Source organism: Antedon bifida, chromosome 6, assembly GCF_963402885.1.
Source record: "Antedon bifida chromosome 6, ecAntBifi1.1, whole genome shotgun sequence".
Taxonomy (NCBI): Eukaryota; Metazoa; Echinodermata; class Crinoidea; order Comatulida; family Antedonidae; genus Antedon; species Antedon bifida.
This window is the reverse complement of record NC_136231.1, coordinates 1,162,441-1,183,843: the sequence shown is the minus strand read 5'-3', so window position 1 is coordinate 1,183,843 and position 21,403 is coordinate 1,162,441. Positions and strand designations below refer to the sequence as shown.

Genomic DNA, 21,403 nt, shown 5'->3' with positions numbered 1-21,403 from the left:
AGAATATTCTGACATTTCAGAATAACAAAATTCCATTTTAATAAATAATATTTGATTTTTCTCCAATTTGTTATATATTCCAAAGCATTTATTTTCTAGAATTCTTAACAATATATAGCCTGCTGTTTCGCCGTACCATGCCGATAATGTTAAAGAGTCGCTATCCAATGGGGGTTGAACAATACATGAAAGCCCCAGTGGTCTAATGGTTAGGACATCTGCATGAAGCAGTCGGGTTCGAATCTTGTTTTGGGCGGTTTAGAATTTGTTCTGTACCTATGGTATGAAAAAAACCACAGGCACATATTACATTCTAAGCCGCCCGGTGGTATACTGAAATGTAATTAATTGAATATATACCGCCCTCTGGTTATTTTGAAAACAAGTTTAAAGAAGTAGTAGACTTGCGATGATACAGACGTTTGCCGCCTCGATCATCCACCAAACTCCCACCAGAGTCTAGTCCAGATACAGTGAGGAGGAATATTCAGAGCGTCATTCTGACGATGGAGCATTCTCTACTTCTCTACGGAGCGCCATTTATGCCTTTATTTACTTCAGAAATAGAAATAGTACTACGGTAACTGGTCCAGTGGATCAAATTTGGCACAGTGATATAGAATAGACATAAGTCACTAATTTAAATATATTTTCGTATGTTAATACACTGAGCTCAATGGACCCAATTTGGCACGAGCGGAGCACAGGGATATAAAATAGAAATAAAATCACTACAATGTTATATCTCATTCGTATGTTTACACACTGTGCTCAAGTGGACTCAATTTGGCGGCAGTGGAGCACAGCGATATAACAGAAATAAAGTCACTAAATGTTAATATCTTTTCGTATGTTAATAAACTGTGCTCAAGTGGACCCATTTTGGAGCCAGTTGAGCACAGTGATATAAAATAGAATTAAGTCACTGAACTTTAATATCTGTTTGTATGTTCTATACACAAGTGCTCAAGTGGACCCAATTTTGCGCCAGTGGAGCACAGTAATATAAAATAAAAATAAGTGTTTTCGTATGTTAATACAGGACGATCAAAGCATATTTATCGAAACGTCGAGAAACTCAACAGTTCTTTTCAGAACTAATACGTGGTGTACCGCAAACTTTATATCAACATTTGATTTCGCCATGCAATCCTTCAACAATATAATATCCTTTGGTTTCCCTTTAGCAGAGTCAATGTTTAAAATGTTGATGTTGTAAATCTTTACATTAGAAGATTATTCAAATCATGTAAATAAAACATTTTCCAGGCGGGAAACTATCAGTTCTTCTCTTTTAGTTTGCAAAAGTAATCTCGAAAAGAACTCCATGTGGAAAAGAAGTCCACTCAAGAGTACAAACATGTACATGGGCTTCTTTTCGAGGAAAAAAATGAAATATCTTTCTTTCAAAATCAAAGAAAAACAATCTTTATTTTCAATTCCAAAAAAAAAAAAAAAAAAAAAATATCCGTAGAGGTTTGAACCCAATCTACTAGAGTTGAGAACACCCAAACCTGAGCATTACCCGTTCGGCCACAAAGTAGTACATGAATGATCAGCTGATAATAGTCTATTTATACGTGTATTACGTAATTCATCAGTACGTCATAACTATCATATTAACCTTGTTAAAATCAAAATGATCAGTTAGCTCAGTCGCCTGAGCGTCGTGTTGACAACACGTATGTCGTGGGTTCGATTCCCACGCTGGTCGGTGGAATAGAGTTAAAGGCATGCGGCCACTGTGTTTGGGGTTCACAGAATTATACGTCCCCCTTTCCACCACACATCATGAGGCGACAACATCAATGCATCTGGTGATGTGCTGGAAACGACCCCAAAAGGCTGTGGCAGGGCCTTAGTGCTGAGGCAGGGAGAGCACATTTAGGCTAACATCTTTTTTTTTATTAGATTTTTTTTTTCAACCTGTATTCGATCTCGTGAATTTTATGTTTGCCGCCCTCAATTTTAAAAGAAATTGAATTTATTATTTTCATCGCAGGTGTACCAAACGGTTTGGTATGCCGTTGCGTTGTAATGCAAATGAGTTCTGCAGGTGTAGTGGGAAAGATGGTATTGTTAGTCATTCGCGGTCAACACGCCACACTGTTAAATTTTTATTTTGTTAATCAATGTTGCTACATTGGTAGCAAAAATGTCCAATTCATGCAAGATATTCTATTGTAAAATGTTATGAATAAACGTTTATGGTAGTTGGTGTGTATGGCCGCACCCTCCCAGAATAAACATGTTTTAAACAGATAGTTTGTTTCCGATGGTTTTTGTATGGGGTTAATGGAGAGTGAAATAAGATAAAATATAGAACATTTGCAAAGTTGCCGATTTCTAGACCAATTTCGAAGCATAGACTAATTCCGCCGCCGAGCTAGGCCTTAGGCATATACGAAGTCGAGTTTTCAAAGTAGAAAACCCCACTTAAAAGTAGCATCTGGATAGTTGAAATTTTAACATTATCATAATTATCATAGGTGATTATGTATAGTAATAAGTATAAGTGCAAACTCTTACTCATGGTGTACCGCAAGGTAGCATCTTGGGCCCTATTCTTTTTCTATGTTATTTAAATGATATTGCTTCTTGTATTGATTCTGATGTTCAATTATTGCTTTATGCTGATGATTCTACGATTCTGTATTCTCATCACGATGCCACCAAAATCGCTCATAAATTAAGTACTGTCCTAGCTAAGTGCCAGGACTGGTTAACTGAAAACAAATTATCTTTACATGTTGGCAAAACCGAAAGTATTATCTTTGGTAGCAGAGCGAAGCTTAACAAAGTAAAAGAGTTTTCTGTAGAATTAATGGGCCGTAGAATCAAAAGTACTAAGCAAGTTAAATATTTAGGTATTGATTTAGACCAATATGTATCATGTGATATCATTGCAACTAGTGTTATCAGTAAAGTTAAGTCAAGGTTGAAGTTTTTACATAGGCAAAGTTCGTGCTTGAATAAAAAATGTCGTAAACTATTAAGCACTGCTTTAATACAATGTACATTTGACTATTCTGCCTCGGCATGGTACGGCGGTGTCAATAAGAATCTTAAACATAAATTACAAACTGCCCAAAACAAGATGGCACGTTTCATTTTAAATGTTGGTCCGAGGTCTCACATAGGTGCCAAAGAGCTTTCCGATCTTGGGTTTCTTAATGTCAGCCTCAGAAATAAGTTTTTAAGATTAAATTATGTTCACAAAATTCGTTATAACTTTAATACGCCTTCTTTCCTTAAGGATAACTTTTTGTTAATTTCTGATCATCACAACCATTTCACCAGGGGTACAACATTTAATTTTGTCACTCCTAAGGCTACTGGCGTTAATGATACGACTTTTTATTTCTTAGGTATCCGTGACTGGAACAGGCTCCCCAATTCACTCAAATCAATACAAAATAATGCAACCTTCAAAATAAAACTTAAAGAATATTTTAATAATGAACAGCTTGGTATTTCAGTTTAATTAAGCTATTTTTAATATTGTTTTTTTGATGTTTTCTTGTCTTGTATGTATTTTCTTGTTTTTTCATTTTTACTGAGTCATACTTAACGATAATTGTACTAGGCCCAACCACTCACTTTTCAGTCATTACGGATTGGACCCCATTGGAAATAAGTTTACTTTTTTGTCGACTTAATGGGTTATCCAGGTATTCTTTTTATACATTGTATATTTTAACTTTTATGTATGAATATCAAATAAAATCAATCAATCAATCAATCTATTTTCATTATTAGCTCTGCCCCAACCATGGTGGGCTAATACTGGAGACTTAATATTTAATTAATTCATATCATCAAGGAATATGTGCACTTTCCGGGGACACAAAATAAGTATCTTAGATCTCTTAGACAAACGCAAGTTATTACAATCACTGATATGGCTTGAAACTATTTTTTCTTTTGTATTACGGATGGAGTAACCGATATTTAACATTATATAGCAAGTTTGAAATATTGTTGAAGTATTTCCTGAAGTATTTTTTCTCGATGTTTTAAATACGAAAAGATATTAACATTCAGTGACTTATTTCTAGTTTATATCACTGTGCTCCACTGGTGCCAAATTGTGTCCACTTGAGCACAGTATATTAACATACGAAAAGATATTGAAACTTAAGCGACTTCAAATTAGGTCCACTTGAGCACAGTGTATTAACATACGAAAAGATATTAAAATTTAGTGACTTTATTTCTATTTTATATCACTATGCTACCCTGGTGCTAAATTGGGTCCACTTGAGCAGTTACCGTACTGTAGTACTATTTCTATTATTTATTAATAAAGGCATAAATGGCGCCCCGTAGAGAAGTAGAGAATGCTCCAGTCGTCAGAATGACGCTCTGAATATACCTCTCCCGTGAGACCACGATTCGTCGACCAAAAGTATACAAAACCGGATGAGCTAGGCCAGCAGCAGCAGAGAGACATACTACAGTTGTTTGTAGCCTAGGCTAGTCGAAGCGTATTTTAACTCCTGGTAAAAATAATTACATGTATTGATTTGCAAATATATTATAGGAGCTAGGATATAAATGATTATAATTATTATTAGTATGGGCGTTCAGAGCATAATAGGCCTAGCTAGGGCCTAGCCTGGCCCTAGCTACAGTAGGTCTACTACTAGGGTAGACAAGACAGGGATGGGATGCCTTTTATAGGGTCTCTAGGCCTAGCTAGGCCTAGCTAGGCTAGAAGATAGAGTATAAGCAAGCGGTTTACTTTTCTATATAATAATTACCAGAGAGTCTAACCATTTTTCTTGTTTGTTGGTTCACTTTAATTGTATTATTGATTATTACTAAATACTATACTAGGCCTCTAGCTAGGTAGTATTAAGTAGCGCCTTGTCACCTATTGAATTGATAATAATTGTACTTGCTTCGCAGTCCTTATTCCATTTTTTTTCTATATAATTTGCTATATGTAGTGGAGCTGTAGATTGGTGGTTAACGTGCTTGCCTTCCAATCCCAAGGTCCAGGGTTCAATCCTGAACTAGTGACAGGGTTGTAACTCACGACTCTTTCAACTCCACGATCCCTAAACCTCAAATGAGACTTAGGGGCCTAGGGCTTAGTTTATAAGCACAATAATAATTAATTATAAAATAGTTAATATCCATCCTATAATTGGACGTTTCTCGCTGTTGGATGTGTATAAAATATGTATATGAAAGGTATTCATTTGTATTTTCTTTGAATAAAATAATATAATAAACAATTAACAAAACTGACCAGTTTAAGGCAATTTATCAAAACAGTAGAATTCTACTTTTTACTGAAAACCCATGTTTTTAACCTAGGGCAAAGAATGACAACAACCGTCTACTATTCTAACTAGTGTCTTTAATGCAAACTGCAGAGAGTAAATTCTTGAAGAAATGGAGTATGCATCTGTTGTCAGTTCGGACAGCAAGTAAGTAGACATCATCATCCTATACTGTGCAGAAGCTCATTTGTACAATAATGCATAATTCAAGCGTAATGAGGGCTTTTTCATTCAACTAATGTGTGATGAATCAAACCTTTCAAAAATGAGTATCCTGCTTTCTATGGTTGCAAAATGTATTTATTAATTTTTTTGGTTCAAAATGCTGTTTCATTGCTTTTCCTAGAGAGAGACCCTAGTATTTAGTCTGCTCAATGGCAATGTTACCTACTACAATTTGTTTTAATGACATTGTTTGTATCCCACATAACTTGTTACACTTTTTGAACTGGCCTACAATTCCACATGTTTACTTCCCTTGTCTGACTCGTATAGTCTGCATCAACTCTGTATTTTTGCCAAAAAAAAGTATCATTGCATAACACCTGTAATAGTTTTTTTCTTGCAATTATTATCTTCTAATTTTAGTTCTAGCGATGACCTGTTTGATGGTAGTATAGCACCCTCCTCAATGTCTTCTTCTCCAACTCGTATTCCACGAAAAAGATCCATATCAGTAGGTTCTGAAAATGTTCTAAGGACGAGCCGAAGAACAATCTACACAGCGGGTCGACCACCCTGGTACAACGCACATGGCCAACTTAAAGGAGCATTTGTCATAGGTACAGTGCAAACATGTTTTACCATATTACTTTGTATTCTTTGTTGTTCAGTACTAAGATGTATTATAACACAGCTGTATTCTTGCCATTTGATTGGTTTAATTACACATCACATGCTGTTCGTTATTAGTTCTATTGCTCTATTAGAGCAGTCAATTTGTCAACTCATGAAATATTCTCACCATTCAACTTACAAACATTCATTATTTTTATATTAATGTGGCCATAGAAATTTAAAACCATCTGAAATACAGCTCACTAAATGTAATATGTATCAAGTGAAAATAATCACAAAGACTGCCCGAATGCTTTACTGTACCAACAGAGGCACAACTATAGGTCCAGTTTTGTTGATTTGAGTTGATTTACTTGATTTAGGATTGTGTGGTGGCAGTGCTTCTGGCAAGACTACTGTTGCTAACAAGATCATTGAGGAGCTCAATGTTCCATGGGTTATTCTGTTATCAATGGATTCATTCTACAAAGTAAGTGAAGATACATTATTATAACACATTTCAGTGTACTGTATACTTATCATTTGATTGGATAATTACGTATGTTCAGGTGTGTGTTGCGCAGTGTGTTGGGCGTTGGACTACTGATCGTGAGATCGAGGTTCGAATCCAACTCCCGCCACATTGCTTGTATCCTTAGGCAAGATACTTTATTTACGTTTGCCTCTCTCCACCCAGGTGTATAAATGGGAACCCGGTTAGATCAAGACAAAACTTTGTGCTGATTACAAGCAGCATTATGGGAGTATGTTTCCATACGTGTTTGATCCAAAAAATTAGGCGCTATATAAATCCAGGATATTATTATTATTATTATATGGATATATTTTTGCACTAATGAACGATGAGCGACACTATTGAACAATGAACAGCACAAATATACATTTAACGTTAATGCTCAAAACTACACTTTTTCATGTTTATTTTGGAATTGTTTTGACAGTAATGAAGTAATAATGAATTTTACATTTTTTGGTTTTTTTCTTTAGGTTTTAAATGAAGAACAACATATTAAAGCTGCTGAAAATGAATACAATTTTGATCACCCTGATGCGTTTGATTATGACCTCTTAATAAAAACACTAAAGAAATTAAAAGAAGGCAAACGTGTTGAGGTAAATACAATATTTAAATAAACATTTTTTGTCTAACTAATTTGATAGTGTAGACAGAGCTTTAGAATAAATAACTTTAATTGAATATAATAATATTAAGAATTTCTTTAATATTTAATTACAGGTTCCGATATATGATTTTACAACTCATGCAAGACAAAAGGAAAAGGTGAAAATATTATGAATTAATTAATTGGCAAGAGTAAATGTAGTTACTACCAAGTGACAATCTATTTTACAGGATAAACACACACACATACAAAGGCAATCTAACAACAGGATGCTGAGCTCTGGAGATCAAAGGGTTTTTCTGTGGCTGCAACACGATCAGTTTCATGTCTTTTAACAGACACTGAGCACTGCAAAGATTATGTACATATTAAAGTACTGTTGGTATTTGTCGCAGCCATACATAAGATCAAAGGACTGTTACGAGTTCCTATCTTGGCAAGGCAAGCTCATTGTCCTGTTGTTAGATTGCCTTGCACATACATGCTACTGTAGGTTTGATATTCATTGACAAATTAAAACATTTTGCTTTTTAATTTGCAGAAAGTTATGTATGGAGCTAATGTTGTAATATTTGAGGGCATTTTATCATTTGCAAACAAACGACTTTTAGATGTAAGTGTTGTAACTCAATGGAATTGTTCAAAACAAACTATTTATTTGGCAGATCCAACTCTGTGGAATTCCCTATTTCAATCAGACAGTGTCTACTCTAAACCCAGTTGAAGTCTTTCCTTTTTAAACAAGTTTTTCATTGATATAAATTATTGCCACTTCTCATTGATCTACAGTATTTTAATTTATGTACAGCGCATTGAGAGCTTGCTTATAAGAATGAACTATTATTATTATTTAACAGACATAAATTGAATGCAATTGATGGCTATGTAAAATATGTTGACATCAACTTAATTCGGCTGTTTCATTACGGCTAATTTTCATTGAATTTTAGATAATGGATATGAAAATCTTTGTTGATACCGACTCAGATATACGACTGGCGAGGAGGTTGAAGCGTGATATTTCTGAAAGAGGGCGTGATTTAGTTGGCGTTCTTAAGCAATATAACAAGTTTGTAAAGCCTTCGTTTGAGCAGTTTATAGAACCTTCAATTCAGTATGCAGATATTGTTGTTCCAAGGGGTAAGTCAAAATATTGCAATAAATTTATTTTATTTATTTAACCTTATTTAAAGAGGGTAACCCTAAACAGTATGTGCTCAAGGGGCCCTCACATAAACATATAAAACAAACAATGAAAAAAAAACAAAGAAATATGCAAAAATATTTTTTTCGGGGTCACATACTTTTTTTTAGAACAGTCTTAAATTAATTTATTGGGGAAAATACTTCGTATTGTCGTATTGTATATAGTGGAATTTACCAAGATCAAATATCTAAATTTAGCTTACAATAAATAAGGTACTGGCATGGGATTTACTCTGTCATATATGGTATATTTAATTTTTTTCATCAATGTCCATGCCACTTTTTGATAGATGGATATTGTCATTCAAATTCACAACAGAAGGCAATGCCTGAAAAAATGTAATTTGAGCAGGGAGATGTAATTACATCTCCCTGATTTGAGGCACAACAATATCCAACAATAACATTGTAATTATTCTATGTTATACTCAGGTGCAGAAAATGAAGTTGCAATGAGTTTAATTGTACAACATGTCCATGACCAATTGGAATTGGTAAGTTTTCAAGGCCTACAACTTACCTACAACTTACCTACAACTTGCCTACAACTTACCTACAACTAAATAAATTTACCTAAAACTAAATTAAGTTTAATGTTGATTATTTTTACCTTTACTGTAAACAGCAAAGTGTTGATAGCAATAGGATAACAGGAAATTCTTAAATTATCAAAATATTAAAACCATTACAATTCTATTATGTTGAAACTAATATTAGTATTGTTTTCTTACTTTCTTATATTTCAGAGAGGATTCAATTTCAGGTAAGTATCAATTATATTGATATTCTTATAATTTATATATTATATATAAACAAGAATTTGAGTTTGCAATACAAATTTACAGGGAGAATCATATATACTGTTTTCTGACATTTTTTCTGATGTGTTGGGAGCTGATGACTTTATGATATTAAATGAATTACTTAATAGCAGTAGTTTCTTTTTGTAGACTTTTTATTTAATGGTTTGTAGTCATTGTACTAAGGTAAAATGATTTGCTTGAGGTTTCATTTCATTTTCCAGGCCTGGAAAATCTAGGCAAATTTAACTTTCATTAAAAGTAAAAAAGAAATACAGAATAATATAAAGGAAATTTACTTAATCATTATTTTTGTTTTATTATATTTTTATTTTTACACAAATAGGGCTGATTTACTCTCCGCTCATGTTGACCAACCTCTGCCTCAGACACTGTATAAAGTAAAAGATACCACCCAAGTGCGGGGTCTGCATACATTTATAAGGTACTTTATGAATTAAATTCTTCAAAGTTTACCTTTTAACCAAAAAACATTGTCTGACAGACAATTTAAGTATTTTTTGCTTTAAATTATATTTTTTCAGATAAATAATTTTTTTTTTCGATCCAGGTTTTGGTCAAAGTGAATAACTATTTGGTGACATTAAAATGGCATATTCAACAAAAAATGTTTTTTAAGGGGACAATATATCTTTAAATGTTCTCTTTATTATTTATAATTCAGAAACAAAGATACGTCGAGAGATGAATTCATCTTTTATTCTAAACGACTTACAAGAATTCTTATAGAACATTCACTCTCTTTGTTACCATTTACTGTAAGTATCTAAATCTCAAGGGCGGATTCAAGGTGGGGCGCAGTCGGCCCGGGCCTCATCTAAATTTCACAAATTCTAATGCAAAAGATAGGACATCAAATTTAAGTTCAGCCATTCATTTCACTACTTTTAGGCCCTGTATATCTTCTTTATAACCTGTGAAACATTATTCAAATAATTGTTGCTTATAAGCTTTTTTTTTTCCAGGATCATGAAGTTGATACACCACAGGGTGGACAATATACAGGCAAACGATTCAAAGGAAGGGTTTGTTGATATTTATTTTTGTTTCCTCGTTATTTTCCACCTCTATAGACCTATGTGTAGATCTGGTGATTGGAGAATTACCAGGCCCACCACTAGACCTAGTGGTCCATATGTGAGCACATTCATTTTTTTGTCACATAAAGTTTGATAATGTAGGCAGAGCTTTAGTTTGAGTTTATAATAATTCCAAAATTAAAACAAACCATTTTGTCCTGTTAGTAACAGCCCCTTGTGAACATTTTTTAAACACTATTGTCTCCTTCGACTAATTTTAGACACGTTTCAGTATCATTGATGTACTGTATACATCGCTATTTTCTCTTTTTTCTTATGCTACTTTCATTATAGATATGTGGAGTTTCAATCCTTCGAGCTGGTGAGGTGATGGAGCCTGCCCTATGTGAAGTATGTAAAGACATCAGACTTGGAAAGATTTTAATACAAACAAACTTAGACACAGAGGAACCAGAGGTTAGCATACAAAACTGATAGGACAGTGATTTATTTACTATTGGTAATCCTTGCCTAAAGACATAAATTAAAAATAATAAAAATATATTCAATATAATGATGTCTATTTTTAATTGAATTTTGAAGGGAAAATTACATTAAGTATGGTGTTGAACCTGATCATAATAGGACAAAGTTGTTTATACAGTAATAGTAATGTGAAATATGTATTTCAGCTACACTATCTAAGACTTCCTAAGGATATTCATGAGGACTATGTGATTTTAATGGACGCTACAGTTGCCACCGGTGCAGCGGCCATGATGGCGATTAGGGTGCTATTAGTAAGTATATGTGTTCTACTACAACTGACCATATCCAACTAAACCCATTTCACAGAACAGAAGATGGTAATATTTAGTGAAATAATCAAGTAATACCGACTTCCCTACAATACAGCCACTAATTAGCTTCGTTCCCACGCATAACCCTTCGTAGCCCACGTGTGGGGAATTGTTAAACCTAAGAAGTATTGTCTTTTGATCGCGATCCCACACGCTCCCACGAGCTCCCACTAAAGGCCTTGTTTTTTTATTGCGATTCTACGAGAGGTATTGTTTTTTGATCGCGATCCCACAAGCTCCCACGAAGGGTATTTTTTTATCAAAAATTGATCCTGAAACTTGTTAAGAGAGCCAGTCACTAAAAATCAAACATTAGGTGGCAAGGGTCAAAATTTCGAATTGTCTCATATTTTGCACATTGGTAGACCTTGATGTAAGTAAACCTGATGTGTAGTTTGTTTGGTAAAATATCGCTTAGTTTTCGAGAAAATCGAAAAATAACGATTTTCGGCCAATTTTGTTAATTTTTGGTGTATAATTTACATTAAGTTTAACAGCCTCTGGAAGCCAAATGTAGCAACCTAGCGTTTTAATATTTTACACTTACGTTAACTAGCATCTTGACAATAATTTAGTAAAGTTTCAAAAAATTTGATGAAATTTTAAGATTTTTACTAATTAATTACTAATTAGCATATATAAAACTCTTAAAAAGTAGGTTAAAAACAAACGCGTTTTTTTTCATGTGCGACGAATTTTTTTAAAATAAAAAAATCATCAATCTAAAGTTTAGATACTAATATTTATGAATCAAGTAAAAAAAATTTGGGGAAACTATTTTGCGCTCCGCGCCAGAGTCACAAAGTTGTAAGAAATTCAAAGATTTTATCTGTCGGCAAGATCAATCAGATGCACCTATTGTTATCTATTTAGCAATCTAAGTCGCTTTGAGCTAAACTTTTATTACGCGAAACAAAATTGAAAGATAAACTGAAAGTTCCTGGAATAATTTTGAATTAAGTTGCAATTTAAACACAAACTAAAAATACGTTTCTGGTAAAATTTCAATTACTAATCAATATACAAAATCAAGCAATTAACTAAAAATCACTCGCTTATTCTTTGTCAAACCACATTATTATAAATTATTCCATCCTCTCATAGTTTATAGGATAAAACTGAAAAACACATTTGTTTTAACTTGTTATCGTTTTCCTGTTTGTCGAACCTGGTCGAACTTACTCAGCGAGAATGTTTCAAAACATTAACCACAGTAGACAAAACACTTTACTGCATATATTCGATAGACAACGATATCTTCATTGGCGTTGACAACGGAACTGAATTGTTATCCATTTTAGTTTATGTCTTACAATGTAAAGACGTGTTGAAAATAATTTTTATATATACTTATTGTCTGATGGCTTTAAGTTCAAACAAGATGGAGATTTCATGTTCTTTTAAATCGGTTGTTGGCGGAGCTTGTGGATTCGATAGAAAAGACCGCAAACAGAGCACTGAATTCCTACCTTTACAAGCATGCCAGAAGGAAATCGCTGCACACAGACACATGTTTAGGTTTACGGGCATCGATAGTGAGGTAGACCTAATTCTTAGTCGAGCAGCCATGTTTACCTTGCCCGCTGATATACATAGTTGGACTGTTTGTCCCTTGCATCGATCGGAACTTGGCTTAGGTTGGTCTCGAGGAAATAACAACAGATGTAGAGTGCCGCCTGATCTCTCTAATCACATCCAAAGCAAAGGAAAGGGACCCAAGTGCGATAGGGGTATTAGCAAAGAAGATTCGCAACTAATATTAAAGAAAACAGGAACTTTCCTGCAAGTTGGTTCAGGTAAATATAATTTAATTTTTATATTTTTATATATTTAATGTAATTTAAACTGTTAAACAAAACCCTGTAAGTAAATGTTTTTACGCTTTTTATCAGGTATCTGTTCAACTTGCCGTAAGATGCTGAAGTCATTGTTACCTGTAACCTCGAACACTGAAACAAATAACCCTAGTCTCGTCGATCAGATGAGCGCACTAACAACTGTAAGTTAAAAAATACCGTACAGTATGACATTTATGAATACGCATTTATTGGCGGAAAGATTAAGTAAATAATGTGTTTCATGTTACTTTGTTCATTTTTTTTCGTATGTTGGTGGTAGGAGGAAAATTTTCTGCATTCCCTGCCATTGTCATCATCATTTTATATATATCACGAATCAGTGCGTCAATAATTGAATCAAAGTCAGTAGTAATTTTTTACCAATATTATTCTTATTTTCAGGAAAGTAATAAGGATGAGTTTTACATGTCATTAGCCACTCCAACTTGTCAAACACCGGCGTGTGATGTTATGGATACTCAAATGAGCCTATATCAATTTTGCGATCCAACTTTTGCTTCAGCTACCTCAGAAGATGAATCAATTCAATCTACACCAAGAGAAAAATTAAATGCATTTCTCAATTCAAGGGACGTCAGTCCAATTAGATATCCTTTATCTGCACCGCTGGAGCAAGTTTCAGACCGTACTAAACGTTTCCACATGCGCAAGGCTCGTCAAGTTGTCTCTATGTGCCTGGAAGAAATCGCACCTGGTCAGTCGACTACTCTACTTGAAGGCTTATCAAGTGATAAAACCACAGAAGCTGACGAAAGAACCGATTCTTCTCTATTAGATGCTCTATCAGAATGCTATCTTCATACTAACCACTGGAGTACAAGACGTCAGATTTTATCGATCATGGTTGATAAGGTTACCTTCAAGGAACTGCAGAAATGGATACCTAACTTGACTAGATACCGTTTTAACGTGGCCAAACACCATTTATTGTTACATGGTAGAGGTTCTGTAATTCAACCTCTAAAGAACACTAGAGTATGCGTACAGCCAGGGAAAATTGACCACTTTGTTACCTTTATAACAAGTTCTCAAGTTATACAAGACTTGCCATTTGGAGAAAAAACTCTAAAACTTTCTACAGACAGAGTTATAAAAATCCCAAATGTTGTGCGTAATCTTATCCCAGAACAATGTATTCTTCAATACGAGAGTTACTGTCAAGAGAAGAATTTTCAACCTATGAGCCGCAGTACATTGCGTAGAGTTCTCAGTGTTTGTTCTGCTTCTGTACGCAAATCCTTACAGGGCCTTGATTATATCTCTGCCAATGGTGGAAAAGCCTTCGATGACCTGGAGAACATCGTTGATAAGCTGGGAGATTGCTATGAAATGGGTTTGACTTGGGCCAAACAAACAAACCAAAAACTTAAAGATGCCAAGCGCTACCTAAAAGGTGACTATAAGGTAATAACAATCTTGTTTAAATATCTTGATAACTGCTACAGTATAAATAGAAAAACAATATAATAAAAAAGGCAAAGTAGCGCGTTGTATGTTGCTCAGTAAAGCATGTAAGAAACATTCAAGACTAATTACATTTTTTATACAATTCCTTTTATATATTATTGCAGATTCACATTTCTAACCATTCTGAAGTTGCCGATCATTGTAGGGCGTATGCTCTTAGTTCTTGCGAAGACAAATATTACCAGACTGTCTGTGATCATGACCACAATGCAAGATGTGACAGATGTCGTATATTTCCAGAAGCTTTGTCTGAAATTCTTGAAGCTTTAAACGAAGTGCGCTGCTCTTCTGAAGAAAAAGATGACATGGAGTACGTAATTACACGGTCAGTCCAAGACATCGAGACGTGGAAGGCGCATATCTTAAGATCCATTAACCAAGACGCTGCACGACATGATATTTTAGGAGATTTGAATCCTGGTTGTGCCCTAATTGTTTTAGACTGGGCGATGAAGTTTGTACCACGTAAATACCGCGAAAGCCAAAGAGACTGGTTTGGAAAGCGTGGACTTCCGTGGCACATAACGGTCTTGACGAAAAAGAATAAAGATAGAGAGGTACAGATGCTTACGTTTGTGCATATTTTTAAATCTTGCAGTCAGGATAGTACTACTGTTGTGGCAATCATCGACGATGTGTTGAGGCAGCTGCCATCTATTGCACCCGATATACACTCTGTGTATCTGCGTCAAGATAATGCAGGATGCTACCACTCTGCCCTAACATTACTCTCGTTACCAAAGATAGCGAAAGAAACGAAGATCAAAATCCGACGTATTGATTTTTCGGACCCTCAAGGGGGGAAGGGCGCATGTGACCGCAAGGCAGCCCATATCAAAAATCACATGAATAAATATCTTAATTCAGGAAAAGATATTGAAAATCCAGAGCAGATGAAGGCAGCAATTGAGTCCTTTGGAGGCATTCCTGGAGTGAAAGTCATAGTTTGTGCTTTACCTACTGGTACTATTTGTGCAGCAGGGAAATGGAAAGGCGTGAGTCACATCAACAACATAGAGTTCGGAAGCAGGTCCATGAAGGTGTGGATGGCGTATGGTATTGGTGCAGGACAAAATCTACTTTTGAGTAAATTCTGTGTGCCCTCGAAACTACCCAATTTAATTCATAACAAGGATACAACGTCTGATCAAAATCAAGTATCATTTATTACAGTGAAAGCAAGAATACAAGCCAAGACATCTCATGAAGAACAAGCTGATATAAATGACGACGAACAAATAGAAAGTGAAGAAAGTCCTGGCACCCCCAGCAAATTGTTCTTTTGTCGCGAACAAGGTTGCATTAGGTCATATCAGAGATACTCTTCCCTAGAGAAACACTTAGATTATGAAAATCACAAGAACGCACTAGAACATGAAACACTATATGACAGGGCAATGAAATTATACGCAACACAACTAGAAGAGGGTACTTCTAAAAATCCAGAACCAACAAGAACCAACGATTTGCCACGGTTTGACATTGGCCCCGACCTGCAAATGGGCTGGGCGTTAAAGTCCTCTGCAAAAAAAACCCGATTTTCTGTTCCACAGAAAACCTACCTTATTGATGTTTTGACGTTGGAGAGCAGACAGGACAGAAAGCTGATCCATGTGATGTCTCACGAGAGATGAGATCGGGCAGGCACAGCGATGGTTCACATCTATTTAGCAAGAGTGAATTTTTAACAGCACAGCAGATTGCAAGTTTTTTCTCACGCTTAGCTAAAAAAAGGAGGACAGATGCAGCCGTTCATGATGATGATGATGACGAAGATGATGATTACGATAGTATTGAAGATGGTGACGAAGTCCAAGAAAATGGAGACGATTCAAAAACGGAAAAAGAAAGAGAAATTCAAATTTTGTCGCAAACCGTACTGGACACAATAGGCTTGCAGCATCCAATAATGTTTGAAAGGCATAATATTTGTGAACTGAAAGCTCAAGAAAAACTCTCCAGATTCTCTTTGCCAATGTTGCAAGAAATGTGTACTTCTCTTGAACTTGATACCACAGATATAACCATAAAGCGCAAGAAGCCATACATTGATTTGCTGGGAAAGCTGGTTTCCACGTGCAGTTGCTCGATTGATTAAGGTAGCAACGAAGGTAAAACTGTGTCTGTGAGAATTCTTTAAAATAACAATTTAATATGTGGGACGATTCTGTTGTCTAAATTGTTAGTATTTTAAGTCGCGTTCTGTAAATTTTTAATAAAGCGAAGGGGTGAAACAATGGTAAAACAATAATTTATTGTTTAGGCCACGAATTATTAGGAAATTTCGCACGAGCACATGAACGTTAACGGTTGTCACCATTCTACTCATTTGCATAACAACAGAGTTCAGCGAACATTTGCGTTAACGTACTTGCTTTTCTGTACTGATTTCGCGCTTCGACGGGAAGTGTAGAACGTAACACATGTGTAGCGCACGCAACATACGCCACAAGTATTGACACAAATCACGGAATACCTTGGGTTTAGAGACTAAGCCTAGCCAGGCATGTTTAATCATGTTTTGGTTAACGTTTTTCATTGACGCTATTTTTCAGAAATAAGGTTCTCGACGCACGTAACTAAAGTTTTTCGTAATGCTTGCGCACGCACAGATCAAGTTGTTTACAAAGTGGGCGGAGCTTGGAAAATAGCGTTAACGTGCTCGTGCGAAAACTCCCTATATGAGAAGATAAGAAAATTATGTTGTAAAGCCTGTTTTCCACTAGGCGAAATTATTCGCGCAAATCAAACATTTTCGCGTATACGCGCACGCCCAATGGAACACGTTGTTGATAAAAATAAACTGCGCATGCAAAAAATGTTCAATTCGCGAGAATAAATTCACCTTGTGGAAAACATAACAGGCTTGATGAAGCTAAGCGAGTTATAATGTTGAGCTCAGATAGTAATTGCTTAATTTCATCATGGGTTAGTCGTTTAAATTTTACTAGAAATTTATTTTTAGTTTGTGTTTATATTAAAACGTAAATCCAAATTATTCAGGACCTTTCAGTTTACCTTTAAAGTTTGTTTCTCATAGTAAAATTTACCTTAAATATGTAAATAGAGAACAATAGGTACATCCGATTGATCTTGCCGACAGATAAAATCTTTGAATTTCTTACAAATTTGTGGCTCTGGCGCGGAGCGCAAATAAGTTTCCCCAAATTTTTTTTACTTGATTCATAAATATTAGTATCTAAACTTTAGATTGATGATTTTTTTATTAAAAAAAAATTCGTCGCACATGAAAAAAAACGCGTTTGTTTTTACCCTACTTTTTAAGAGTTTTATATATGCTAATTAGTAATTAATTAGTAAAAATCTTAGAATTTCATCAAATTTTTTGAAACTTTACTTAATTATTGTCAAGATGCTAGTTAACATAAGTGTAAAATATTTAAACGCTAGGTAGCTACGTTTGGCTTCCAGAGGCTGTTAAACTTAATGTAAATTATACACCAAAAATTAACAAAATTGGCCGAAAATCGTTATTTTTCGATTTTCTCGAAAACTAAGCGATATTTTACCAAACAAACTACACATCAGGTTTACTTACATCAAGGTCTACCAATGTGCAAAATATGAGCCAATTCGAAATTTTGACCTTTGCCACTAAATTACGAATATGTCTGATTTTTGGTGACAAGCACTCTTAATGTTTAGTAACATGTCGGATCATGTCCATATACCGTTAACTTGTACACAAGTTGGTTAGATAAAAGGTAGTTTATTTGCCGCAGAAAATTTGATCATAAACGTTCTCAACTGAAAGTTAGTACTTGGTTTAGTATGATGGCCATATCGCTGCAGTTACTGTACATTTATATACAATGCCCTGTGATTGCACCCCATAGATAGATATACAATGCCCTGTGATTGCACCCCATAGATAGATATACAATGCCCTGTTATTGCACCCCATAGATAGATATACAATGCCCTGTGATTGCATCCCATAGATAGATGTACAATGCCCTGTGATTGCACCCCATAGATAGATGTACAATGCCCTGTGATTGCACCCCATAGATAGATGTACAATGCCCTGTGATTGCACCCCATAGATAGATATACAATGCCCTGTTATTGCACCCCATAGATAGATGTACAATGCCCTGTGATTGCACCCCATAGATAGATGTACAATGCCCTGTGATTGCATCCCATAGATAGATATACAATGCCCTGTGATTGCACCCCATAGATAGATGTACAATGCCCTGTGATTGCACCCCATAGATAGATATACAATGCCCTGTGATTGCATCCCATAGATAGATATACAATGCCCTGTGATTGCACCCCATATAATATAGATGTACAATGCCCTGTGATTGCATCCCATAGATAGATGTACAATGCCCTGTGATTGCACCCCATAGATAGATATACAATGCCCTGTGATTGCATCCCATAGATAGATGTTGCATTTGGAATTCTGTTTAATACATTTTATATCACACTAAGTGTATCCTTGCCATTGGATTGGTTAATCTTGTATGATAAAAAATAATTTACTCTTTCGTTTTTAGGATCATGATGTCGCGGAACAGAATATAATGCTTGTATCATTACTGATGGCCGAATCAGGTATTTTTAATTTCACCTTTCTTTATGTTCAGTTTGCAGTTTTAATATAAACTTTGATATTCAGGTATAATAAACCTACTATTATTTTGATTATAAATTAATGTGAGTTTACTGGAATTTTTAGAAATGTTTTTTGTTTCTTAATGAACCCACTACTTAAATCTTCCCTTTAATATATAAATTCTTTTGCGTTTTATTGTATATTAGATGATTTACTTTACATATATTCCCTTTACCCCAGGTGTGCATACTGTTGCATATGCATTTCCAAAGGTGAAAATAGTCACAACAGCAGTTGATAAAGAAGTCAATGAGAACTTCCACATTATCCCTGGTATTGGTATGTACTCAATGCATTTATATAGATATACTAAACATTGTCAATATAAAGTGTCCTGTTTAAAAGTGCATTGGTCAGGCAAGCATCTATAACCAAGCAATAGATTTGTTTGTATGCTTTAAGCTCTGTCTACACTATCAAACTTTATGCGACAAACAATGGTTTTATCGTTCCTAAAATCTATATCTAACACTATTTTTTTTCTCTAGGTAATTTTGGAAATAGGTATTTTGGAACAGATGTTGTATGAGCCTAGAAATATTGTGAACTGTTGACTCAATAATGTTGTCATGTATAGTTGACTCGGCCATTAAGGTAGCTAAGCAGTAGGAGTGAACACTGGTGACAATTTGAATGGAACCTGTCAATAATAAACCCAGGGCCCCAGAGCTTAAGGGGCCCCAGAGCTTAACAGGCCCCAGAGCTTAAGAGGCCCCAGAGCTTAAGAGACCTCGGAGCTTAAGAGGCCCAGAGCTTAAGAGACCTCGGAGCTTAAGAGGCCCAGAGCTTAAGAGGCCCCAGAGCTTAAGAGGCCCCAGAGCATGAGCAGTCCAATGCAACTCCCCAGCATTGGAGGGTCCCTTAAGAGTGATAAACCAGGGGCCTTTACCCACTGTTTTACGCCACTGCAAGAGCTCTATGCATTGATTACAGTTTGTATAGAAATGACAAACCTATAAAATATTATTTAACAGAACCAGTTAGCAAGCTCCATAGAATTATAACTGTGTTTGAAAGTAGTTTAGTTTCTTTTTGGTTGGTCATTTGTGAGAATTCCTTTTTTTTTAAACTACCAAGTGTTACTTTATGGCACGGCCCTTCTAGCCATAAAGACGTGATAACGCGACCATATTTTTCTCAGGGTGTATTTAAAATACCTTAAAATATTCTTATTTTTAAACATAAACGATGAACAGGCATTATTTCTAGGAAACTTAATTTACTGCCATGTTGCTTTACTTTGTATATTTATGGTGCTAAAATATTTACTTTTACTAATTTATGCTTTAAAAACAGAAAGACTAGACAATATAGCTAACTCTCAGGTAAATTAATTGGTGATAGAAACTATTGTCTTGTCTTTATTGGAGCAAGGCAATCGTTTGCCAAGATAGGAACTCATAACAGTCCTTTGATCTTATATCTGGCTGCGACAAATACCAACAGTACAGAGAGTGACCTACATAAGGGTTTTAAACATTTCTTGCTTTAAAAAAAATCCATTCTAATAAGATAAAGCAGTGCATTGACATTTTTAAAGTAATAGGATTCTTTTCTTATTGCTGCTGATCATGAGATACTTCAATGCATCACTTGATTGTACTTAATTATAGGATATGTAGGATTGTAAAAAAAGTTTTAAATGATATTAAGAATAACTTGAGATTTTATAACAATGTAATACATGTATGGTTGTATAAAGGTTGTTTTAATATTAAGAAGAAATTACAAAAAGTATATTATAGAATAAAATGCTAGATATTGGTGCTGTACATGCATTATTTACCTTTGTGTTCTATACAATGATTTATATCCTCAAAAACCAGATTACCTTTCCATACTCGTGTAAGAATGTTAAAAGAATATAGTTTTGTTAAAATTCAGACTTTGTTGTATCTACTACTAGTAATATCTGACATGAGTATTATACATGACCTTGGTCACACAAACACACAATATAATGCACAAATTGTAAATAACCATCCAATACAACACTCTGTATATTATATTTGTTATATGATGATAAAAGCATGTGATATTATTATGACATACGATAAAATAAATTACTTTTGTTGCTAGATTTCACTCGTTTTCACACTTATTATTTATTTCTGAGGGAATGGTTAATCGATATTTGTCAATTCAATATAGAAGCATTAATCCTTCAGTTCAACTTTGCAAATTACATTTTTAAAACTTTTTCCAATAAAAATATTGATCAACCAGGGCAGTAAAGTACATGCAACTACACCATCGCAAGAGGGCGTTAGTCTTCCGTTACATTCCGCAAGAGACAGTCCTACA

General features: G+C 34.8%; 2 protein-coding genes across 2 annotated transcripts; both read left to right on the top strand.

Moving 5' to 3' along the window:
* Positions 1 to 4,416: 4,416 nt before the first annotated feature.
* Positions 4,417 to 21,184, top strand: LOC144845083 (uridine-cytidine kinase-like 1). The gene is made up of 18 exons (XM_078702227.1): positions 4,417 to 4,502; positions 5,326 to 5,438; positions 5,880 to 6,073; positions 6,452 to 6,558; positions 7,077 to 7,202; positions 7,327 to 7,371; positions 7,755 to 7,826; positions 8,164 to 8,353; positions 8,852 to 8,913; positions 9,166 to 9,182; positions 9,566 to 9,664; positions 9,905 to 9,998; positions 10,206 to 10,265; positions 10,614 to 10,736; positions 10,952 to 11,059; positions 18,981 to 19,038; positions 19,280 to 19,378; positions 19,588 to 21,184. The coding sequence occupies exons 2-18, from the start codon at positions 5,404 to 5,406 to the stop codon at positions 19,626 to 19,628; spliced, it is 1,530 nt and encodes a 509-aa protein (XP_078558353.1). The 5' UTR covers positions 4,417 to 4,502; positions 5,326 to 5,403; the 3' UTR covers positions 19,629 to 21,184.
* On the top strand, positions 12,501 to 16,079 carry LOC144844859 (uncharacterized). The gene is made up of 4 exons (XM_078701954.1): positions 12,501 to 12,915; positions 13,012 to 13,118; positions 13,360 to 14,382; positions 14,550 to 16,079. Exons 1-4 carry the CDS (start codon positions 12,501 to 12,503, stop codon positions 16,077 to 16,079), a joined length of 3,075 nt encoding a protein of 1,024 aa, XP_078558080.1.
* Positions 21,185 to 21,403: the final 219 nt, after the last annotated feature.